Genomic DNA, 10411 nt, shown 5'->3' on the forward strand with positions numbered 1-10411 from the left:
TAAATATACATTTACTTAAACCCCCTCTATTAGCACTGACACAATTAACAACCTTCATTTTCCTTATAATAGTTTTGTAACTATTTTCTGAAATGTAGGCAACACCGCTACTATCAAAATTTGGTACATTGTCTATGTGTCTATTTACATAACAGTTACAGAGTATGTACATGTGTACTTACACATAATTAAAATGTTATTATGCATAGCACAATGTAGGTAATGTGTAAATCTTTTTGACAATACATGTACACAATTATATCAGAAAAGGGTTGGGGTTAGGGTTAGAGGTAGGGTTAAGGATTAAGGTTATATGCAATATAATGCTGGTGCTGGTAGTTGCTTATGATCTCAGTGTTACAAACTGAGGAGAGTTAAGCAGTTCTGTGATCTTCTCCTTTAGCTCTTTGGCTTTTTCTCTGGTGTCTGGTGACCCCTGGGCTGGGAAACTCAGCCCGTTGAGCACAGACTGGAGTGCATTGACATTCTTCACCGACTCCAACTGGTTCCGATCCTCCTTCATCTCCTCCACCCAGGCCAGGTAGGCTTCAAGGAGACCCAGGTCCTCCGTAAAGTTCCCAATGATCTTCAGAGACGATCTGCGCTTGCTCAGCTCCTGAAGTCTTTTCTTCCCTATGTCCCCAAGGTCATTCCCTACAATACTGGGAAAGCAAGATGGCCGTGTTACTCTACAGTAGTAATCTGATTCTTCTCAAGGGGAAAATGACAATGCTGTATTGGTTTTGTCATGCAGAGCAACTGGTCACAGGACTTCATGACATGAACTACGAAGACAGGGTAAAATAATGACATCTCTATAGCCTAGAAAAAAGAAAGGAACGAGTGGGCTTGATTGAAGTCTTTAAAATCATAAATGGTCAAGATTAATTTAACTCAAGACACTACCTCAGACTTAGCACAGAGAGAAAACAGTGTTAGTAAAGGTACTGACATCAGTGCCTTCAGTGTGGTGTTTTTGATCAGGCAGGGGATGATGGTTTCTGTGCCCTTCTCTGTGATTCCTGTGATGTCCAGGTAGAGCTCTTCCACAGTCTGGTTCCTCTCCAGCGCTGCCCACAGCTGCAGCACACCCTCGGATCCAATATTATTGCCGCACATGCTGTGGAATTGGAAGAAATGGTAGCATGCATTTTGCATCGCACACTGAAGGCGGGGCTCATACATTAACTCACCTATTCTGTCAATGAATTAATGTATTATATTATATATATATATATATATATATATATATATATATATATATATATATATATATATATATATATATATATAGTTTTTAATTTTGGGAATTCTGGTATTGCGATTTGACTATGAGTTCAGGTGCTGAGCCAAAAGTGTCTTTATATTGAATGCACCAGCGCCATCTAGTGCACAGCATTGTATTGCCAGCAAAACAAAAGGAAACTTAATGCAGATTGTCAGAGCACTGCATCACTCTGGGTTTTACTTCTCTGAAGACATTTGGGCTGAACTGGCTTTTTATTGTATGGCAGGCAACTGAAACCAAAAAGTAAATGAAAAATTAAAACTTATGACAGATGTATCAACAACCAAAATAAATTTGCATTTCAGTTATTATAAAGTGAACCACTGTTGCATCATAAATAATACAAAAGAGGAGAGTAAAGTCATTCATGCAGAATGTATTATGTTATGAAATTATGTTTGATTCCCATTCTTATACCCCTGAGCTGTGTGATCTGCACACCCTGGTGTGATCCAAACTTGTGCAAGTCTATCTTATATATTATTATACACACAAAAGGGGTTGCATTAACTTTTCTCTTCTATTTGTGTATTTTTTTTTAAATATAGGTGGTTGCAACATGCATTTGCATGTGAAATAAGAACATTTATATTACATTTTGTTGAATGCATAAAACCAATGCAAACATGACACACACTCAATCAATCTCTCTCTCTCTCTCTCTCTCTCTCTCTCTCTCTCTCTCTGTGGTTTACGGCTTATAACGATAATACACTAAAAGGGACGTACAACAATTTCTTTACTTGACAGTCTGGGGATTTTAAAACTTCTGACTCCAAAATGGCAGCTTCTTTGTCAAGACAATTGTAGCGGAGGCTGAAATGAAAAAAACAAAAACAAAACAAAAACGAGAATTCGACTCTGCAGTTGAAAATTGTATTAATATATATCTTAGGTGAACTTAACAGTTGTAACAACAGGTGTGGAATTATGGAAGTCAGTACTAAACAACTATAACATTTGAATTAGAACAAATAGTTAATAAGATGGTAACCCTAACCCATTCTCTGGACAAACTGTACATAGAAGTCTCTGGGGTAGCTTTATGCAGATTCATACAGGTAGAAATTTTAACTCCATGGTCCATGCTGTTCTATGCCCTCAGATTTTTTTTGTTCATCACAAAGAATAAACTTTTCTAATACAATATATGTTTGTTAGAGGCCAAATAAAGGAAACAATAATGCACGTCGCCATGGAGATATAATGCCTGCATTCACACACTTTAGTTCAGGGGGCACAAATGATACGTCTCTTTTAATCCAATTGGCTCTAAAGCAGTTCCGGTTGAAATACTGTACTGTACTATTACGGCTTCCAGGCGAATTTTTGTGATATCACTTTGTACTTTCTTTGATTACATGATGGTAAATAAAATATCCAAATTATGTTCATATATATCTTTTTTTTTTAACCATGTCTCAATCTTAAAATTTGAAGAGATGCTAAACTTTTGGCTTTAGCCACAAGTGAGTGACAGTCAACATGTGACGACTCTACTCCAAATACCAGTGCTCTGTGACTAATAACTTTACTTCACCATTTCTGTTTTGTCTCCAAATCAACACTTACAACCACCTTAAGCATCTAACACACAGATAGCATGTGACATTGATACAGATAACATGAAATACTGTACCCCTAGTTTGAATAAACAAATAAATACTTACAAGAGAGTTTCACATTTGTGAAGAACAGTCTCTAATCTTTTCAGCCCTTGGTTGCCTATGTTTGAGTAGCCCAGGTTGAGTTCCTCCAGCTTGTGGTTTGAATACTGAAGAACATAATGGAGGGTGACACAGTCAACAAGGTTGAGGGTCATTTTGAACAGGTTGACAGTTTTTATTTCTTGGGCCACCTCTTTTACTATACTGTCCTGTTGAAGTTCCATTAGACAGTGAAGGAGATTTAGCACCTGTTGGTTGGAAAGGTTTTTCTGAAACTGTGTCTTGAACCATTGGCAGAGTCCCACCAAAATGCTCTCATCCATGGATTTGTCCAAACCATTGAGTTTGCCTTCTAATCCAGCGGTGACAAGTCCCATGAAGAACCTAGTAAACATCTGCAAGTTTTCCAGCTTACACTTCTCCATCAGATTTTTAGAAGTGCTTAGGAATGCACTGATTGTAGGATCTGCCGGGGGTATACCAAAACACCAGAGATCAAGGCTCTTGAGAAAGTCTTCATTTGAGGTTTTCACAACACAATAGAGAGCCGCTAGGTGCTCTTGAATGGTCATGTGGAAGAATGCAAACATCTCGACTTCTTTCTCTTTTACCCGAACCAAAATCTGACTCAGGAATGTGCTATGGAAATTGTTTTCTGCAAAACCAAAGTTTTCCAGGTCGTTTTTATCAAAAAGAATCTTGTTGTTCAGCAGGTTGTGATAGGCCAGTCTCCCAAGCTGCATCAACTCATTTTTGACAGCAGAGAAAACATTGCTTTTGGAAACGCTAGTATTGACGGTGTGGTGCCTGAGGACAGTGTAAAGATAGCAGTAATAAACTTCTCCCACAGTCTTGGGTGGGCTGAGTTCAAATGGTTTTTCAGAACTGCTGGTGAAAAACTCGTTGAGCGCTGTGCAGATGATGTAGCAATACAGGGGAATAAAGGACAGGCCAAAGAGGCTGTCATTTTCAGTAATGTACTCATATACTCTCCTGGAAACCTCTGAATCTTTGTAGAACTTTAGGCAGTAATCTTCAACTTGCTTTTTCTCAAAGCCAAGGATAATAGAACTCCGGTGGCAGAATCTAGTTGGAATGTCCGAGGAGGGTCGTGTAGTGACAATCACAGAGGCTTCAGGTAATAGGCTTCCCTTGAGAAGAGATACCACCAACTCTTGCACAGGGACTTCGGTAGTGACATCTACAAGCTTCTCCTGCCCTTCAAAATCAAGCTGGTACTTGAACTCATCAAGACCATCAAGCAGGAACAGAAGGTATTTGGGTTTTTTTAGGAGGTCAAGCAATATCCTCTCCAAGTAGTTAAACTTTCTGCTTATGAGATTCACCAGGCTCAGACTGCCCTCCAACAAGTTTAACTCCCGGAAGGTGAAATCAAAGATGCAGGTGAAGTTTCTCATGGTGATGCCCATTGCCCACTCATGCATCAACCTATTCATAGCTACGCTTTTCCCAATACCTGCTATACCTTTCACCTTTGCCCTTCTTGGGGTCCTGTCTATCCCCGGCAGCGGAGACAAAAGGTCTCTGGGTTTGATCCTCTGATATTTGTGGTGATTGTAGATCCTCGCACGCCGGTTTGCCAGAGAGAAGTACTCATGCTGGCTGGTATCCAAGCTGGAGTCATCGTCTGTCACAAAGAGATCTGTGTAGCGGATCTCTATGTGGGTTCGAGATTTGGAGTCCTCTACATTGTCAATGATGTTCTCAGTCCTTCTGATGATACTTTTCTTGTGTATGTTCAATTCAACTGTAGAATTCAGAAAATAGTTATACTTTGTTTTATATTTCAAGCAACAATTGAAGCCATCAGCTTTATGTCATAATGTTCTCTTAAATCTGCCTTGGTTAAGTGAAAGAGCATGCATTTACTCATCAAATAACATTAGGAATGAATGCTACTGTACATTTGTATTTATTAACAGTAGGCAGGTCTGCCTATTGAGTAAAAATCTCAATCAAGAAAGTGTCACAACTCACAAAATCTATACTTAACCTATACTAAATAAAATATTAAATATAAAGAAAGAGCTGCATTTTAGATGTATTATAATCAAAATATTCAAAGTTTGTATCGATTGCATAAGTTTCCATGGTTTTACAAAAGTTCTAGGTTAGAGTTAAAGCCAATTTTCACCCACAATTTGGCCCATACAAAGATATGAAAATATTGCTTTACACCAAGCTAATTCATGACCACATTCGTTAGATGCATTGATGTCACTAAAAAATATATTGTTTTACTGTAATATGGGTGTATCAGGGGAGGTCTGTGCTGACTGACAGGCGCATGCGTGGTACTGCAGGACGAGGGCGGCATCCCTGTAAGATCCGCCTGTCAGTCATGGCGATGACACGGGGAGGCGGGGAAGAGGATGTGTGGACTTTCCCTCTCTCTGAGTGGCTGGAGTAATGTAATTGTTTATTTGGAGTGAAACATGAGACAGAACATTGTACTGCAGAAAAAACTGCCATCCTTACCCCTCCAGTGTGGATTTTTGAAACTTCCTCCTTCACCTAAACAGCACAGCAATTAGACAATTTAAGAAACTGAATTACCTGTAGTTCAGCTTACAAATTATAATTATTATTATCAAAGGATGCATGGAAAGAAATTGTATCTCATAAACCTTACATTTTAGTGATAAATGCTGAATTGTATGAATTATAAAAACACTGAAATACGTAGACGCCATTATTAAAATTAATTGTATTTGCAAATGTTTTCATTATGAACATATTCCAGCGTTGGATTTTCATATACATAACTCTGACACCAAGGAAAAAAGTGCATATTAATAATTTGATGGGAACCATTATTATTTCATAGAAACTGATCATTTCCAGACCAACACATGTTTGTCAAGGATCTCTTAACCCAAATACATACTTTCAAGCCCAGTTTTTACACATAGGCAACCTATCTAGACAAGACTATAGGCGCATCATAAATCTGTTTCATTAGTTCATTCTATAGGGCGATGCAAAACCTATGCTGTACCTTGAGCTAGTGTTTACTCTTTGATAAGACCTGCTCAGAGGGAGTTCATTTGGTTGAACACAAGCAGTAGTTTCGAGGAACACATGTGTTCCTACCACTTGAACAATCTGCTTGCAAGAGCATTGTGGGAGAGCAGTCTTGATTATTGTCCTTGTTATTAAATAACCCATTTACAAATGCATTTACAAGCTTGGTTATCTTCAGAGGGCAAAGACTGCAGTCTTTTGCCGTGGCGACATACTGATCCCTAAGGTTAACATTTTTTTAACTGCTGATTTAAAGTGATAAGATTTATAAAGTATTGGCAAGATGACGACACCAGTATCGTTAAGCTGTGAAATACATCTTAAACAGTTTACTGTCTTAACAAACAATGCCTTTGAAAAGCATGCATTACAATTTTTGTCAGGCTTTCGTAAGGATATGGAAAACTACAAAGCGGTATATAATTCAATATGTTAACATAACATTATTCAGCAGGTTTCATTCGACTTTATGAAGCAAAATTAATTAATTCTGACATACAGTTGTACTTAAAAGCTGCTGAACCCGTCCCCCTATGGTCTTCAGAGGTGAGGTGTAAAGCTATGGGGTCAGATCTCCTAATTAAACCAACAGAATAACTCACTTTATAGTGTGAAAAAGCTAGTAACATTGAAATTATGAAGAAAAAAAACAAAAACAAAAAAACCCTGTACAGTACCTTCTGGCTGGTGAAGATTGTGTTCAACATTGTATGACTGTGTCTTCTTAGACCGAAATAAAGAAAAGCCTTTCTTCTTTTTTGGATCTGGAAGGGAAATAAGGTTAGTATCAATATTAGTCTATAAAAGTATCTTGTATGCAAAACATACTGAAGTAAAATAATTTGTATGCTATATTAACTGACTAAGAGCGAACGAGAAAATAAACCCTAAGACTACACAGGTTATTAGTTTTATTATTTAAACTAAATCAGTGGTCAATAGAGGGATTTGATCTTTTTCATAGTCATTTTATTTGAAGTTGTGGGAATATTTATCAAACGCTCATTGCAGACACCTCAATGCTGTACTTCAACTATATAGCTACGGCCAAAAGTTTTGCATCACCCTACAGAATGAACACATTTTGCTTAATGAAGTCGAATGAAACCTGTTGAATAATGTTATGTTAACATACTGAATTACATACTGCTTTGTAATTTCCCATATACTTAACGTATATGACATTTGTCAAATGTGACATTTCGAACTTTAACACGAAATACTACTGTACTACTATTCCAATAGACTTTTGAAATATAAATTTGTAGTTTTTTTGATTACATGATGTTAAATAAAAGATCAAAATTATGTTCTTTTTTTTTTTTTTTAATTATATCTCTTAAAATTCTAGGTGATGCAAAACTTCTTGTCCATAGCTGTACTTTCGATGAACTTCCTAAAACAGCCATGCTTTTGACCATAGACTCAGATCCTACTGTCTGGAATGGTAGGATGATCTCTGGTCTTGATCTCCCTGTAGTGTTGATGGAGCCAGTTCTCCAGCTCAATGCAGTAATAATCTTGAACCTCTTGTAGGATCTGCAGGAAGGTTTCACAGATATTTTGGCTCTGATAGAGCTTGATGATTTCCTGGTCCTTGCAGACACACTGGTCCTGATAAATGAGGTCCAGCAATGATGTGACACAATTATTGGGAATCTTCTCCAGCAGGCTGTAGTACTGGGACTGGGTGAGGATGGATCGGTCATACAGCCAGCGCAATAGGGGGGCCGGGTTCTCACTGATCCACCTTATCAGTGTTTCCTGGTATTTCATGATCAGTTTCCTATAGTCTGTAGGAGTCGTCATCTTTAGTCACCTGAAAATAGCAAAGGGTCAGGCTTGTTTTCAAAGCTATTTTTGTTCCAGTGAAAAAATACTATAGCAACATTATCTCTTTGTGTTTCAAACTGCACTTAAAAAGATATTGTAACACCCTGCAAACATTCTGCACTCCTCCCACCTAAAAATTGTTACAATTAAGCACTTTTCAAAACTGCATCTCTTTCCAACGACTAAATATAGAATGGGATTATCATCTTGTCAGAGTTGTATGAGTCTTAACAAGCTCCACAAACTCCATCTGCTTTGTAATAGGTTTTTTTATTAGATGGATTGCTTTGGAATGACAAGGATATTTTTCAAATACAAAACAGCATGAATGTTGGCACATATTGGCTTTTAAAACAAGTTAGAAAAACAAGTGCTGCTGAGGACTTCTGAGAATGTATAGGTTGCTAAGAACTGAACCCCAAGTAATCACCAACTCCTGATCATATTGCCGCTTGTAAAATGTCCACAAGAAACAAACATGTTTTAGGTGAGATAATGTTTTGCAACTCATTTTCACAGTCTGTCAGGTCTCATGATTTAGTATTAAAAATCAAAAAGCACTAGATTTACTTAAAAATTGATACAAGAAATCAAAACCTGTGCCTACCTTGAAATCTGCATGAGGCGGCTTTTAACACCTCTTTCTTGATCTGGTGTATTCCCAGGTTTTACTACGCAAGCTGTAAATGCACTGCTTCTGTTGAGCTGTTCTGTTTGCACAGGACTGTTGAAAGGTGTGGCACTGCAGTTAGAAGTCTGTAAGTAAAAGCGACAGAGAGGATTGTCAGGTGTATACATAGGGACGTGCCGAGGGTCAAGTGTACACTATCAATTATTTACCAAGCTTCAAATCAGCATTGCGCAGTTTGACTCGTTTGCATTTTTTTTCTTTAAAAACAAAGCGGCATTCCAAATAACATGTAAACATTTTCTCAACACAGGGACAACAATATTGCATGCTTAGTTGTCCTGAAAGTTATTTTATTTTATTATTAAAGGCATTAATGTAAAACTGCACTGTAATCTTTCAGGTAGGGCTAGGGTTAGGCTGAATGTGCGTATATTAACCAATTACTAAAATACAATATCATTTATACACTAGGTATCAAGTTACAGCATCATATAAGACCAAGCAATTTGTGGCCCATTGTTTATTTCTTAGCAGATGCTTATTGTTTCATTGCACAATAAAGAAAAAAAAGTCTCTCAATGACCTTATGATGGTTAACTACTATTAAGACTACGCAGCTCCTATTAATATCAATTTAAAAAATTCCTATCCAGGAAATGTGGGTAAGACTTTACAATCAGTGTCTCTAAGTACTGTGTATTTACACAGCAGTTACTTACTAAATACATGAGTACTTACACATAATTACAATGTTATTATGCAAGTACATCATTGTATCAGAAAAGTGTTAGGGTTTGGGTTATAATTACAGCTAGCTGGGATAGGGTTAGGTTTAGAGTTATGTCATGCAAAATGATTTACACATTAAGTACATATAAATAAGCACAATAACATTGTATTTATGTGTAAGAAAAACATGCATTTACTAAGTAACTGCTATGTAAATATACAGTACATAGAGGTACTTAATGCAAAGTGTTACTAAACCCAATATATATGGAACTAGCCTCTGTGAACTGAACTTTAAACATAAAAATCCCCACATGCAGCTATTTATAACCTAGCTTGTTGCTTAATCAGAAGAGCAGCTTGTGAGTCTGCACTGTGAACTTCTTGCGAGATCTGTATCTCTAAGCTTTACAAAACCAATCCGCTCTGCTGATAGACAGACAAAAAGAGGAAATCAACACCAACGTGCCAGTGACTCATCGGGTCCTGGTCTCACCAGCTCCAGTCAGATGCTGCAGCTCTCTTTCTATAATTATATAACACAGCTTTTACTGCCACTGTAACCTGCATATTTATCCAAGGAACAAATAATGAAATCGCAAACTAAATACGAATGGGGTATGCATTGTTTCCAGCATCATAAAAGTTTAACAGGAATCTGTAGCTGAGTCTGAATACTTTTGTAAAATGTAAGAAACGATTATATTTAACACTGGGCACAAACTTTGCATGTCATGCCAAAGTAATGCCATTGCAGTTAGGGTCTGACAGTTTGGCAAATCATTTCATGTATTACAACAGGTGATGAAACTGTGGCACTGGACTTGCCTGACCAAAGCCCAGTTTTACTGGAGCCTCAGCTGATGCACTATCCTTGCACTATTGCACTACTAATATGTCATTATAGATACAAATTGTCAACCCTAAATCGTTACTTCTCATATTGTATTCTAGTAGTATTTGCACTTACTGTAAATGACACTGTATTTTTATATTGTTCTTGCACTGTAACCTTGTACTGCCCTATAACACCTTATAAAACAAAATCAAGATTTGGATAGGGGATTTTGGAGAGGAGTCCATCTTTCCAGCCTCCTCCCTATGTTTCCTATAGCTCAACCGAAACTTGTGGGCAGTGGGAATGAGGAACTTTATGTGTCGAAATGGCTTCAAATCAAGTGAATCATCCAATAGTTGCTTCACTCTGACACTGTTTCT

At 37.5% G+C, this 10411-nt stretch overlaps 1 protein-coding gene across 1 annotated transcript; it reads right to left on the reverse strand.

The window, feature by feature from the left end:
• Positions 1 to 289: 289 nt before the first annotated feature.
• LOC121298593 (NLR family CARD domain-containing protein 3-like) lies at positions 290 to 7809 on the reverse strand. The gene is made up of 6 exons (XM_041225720.1): positions 7437 to 7809; positions 6678 to 6764; positions 2959 to 4723; positions 2018 to 2104; positions 953 to 1120; positions 290 to 662 (listed from the first exon to the last, which is right to left on the reverse strand). The coding sequence occupies exons 1-6, from the start codon at positions 7807 to 7809 to the stop codon at positions 344 to 346; spliced, it is 2799 nt and encodes a 932-aa protein (XP_041081654.1). The 3' UTR covers positions 290 to 343.
• Positions 7810 to 10411: the final 2602 nt, after the last annotated feature.

The sequence above is a fragment of the Polyodon spathula genome, chromosome 24 (assembly GCF_017654505.1).
Source record: "Polyodon spathula isolate WHYD16114869_AA chromosome 24, ASM1765450v1, whole genome shotgun sequence".
NCBI lineage: Eukaryota > Metazoa > Chordata > Actinopteri > Acipenseriformes > Polyodontidae > Polyodon > Polyodon spathula.

What these genes read in the sequence shown, in the direction of transcription:
- LOC121298593 (XM_041225720.1), bottom strand. Translation starts at nt 7,809, where the DNA reads ATGACGACTCCTACAGACTATAGGAAACTGATCATGAAATACCAGGAA. An exon ending in TCATCCTACCATTCCAGACA is followed by an intron (nt 6,765 to 7,436) that starts GTAGGATCTGAG and finishes TTTCCCTTCCAG; the next exon opens with ATCCAAAAAAGAAGAAAGGC. An exon ending in TGTCAAGTAAAGAAATTGTT is followed by an intron (nt 1,121 to 2,017) that starts GTACGTCCCTTT and finishes CCAATTCCACAG; the next exon opens with CATGTGCGGCAATAATATTG.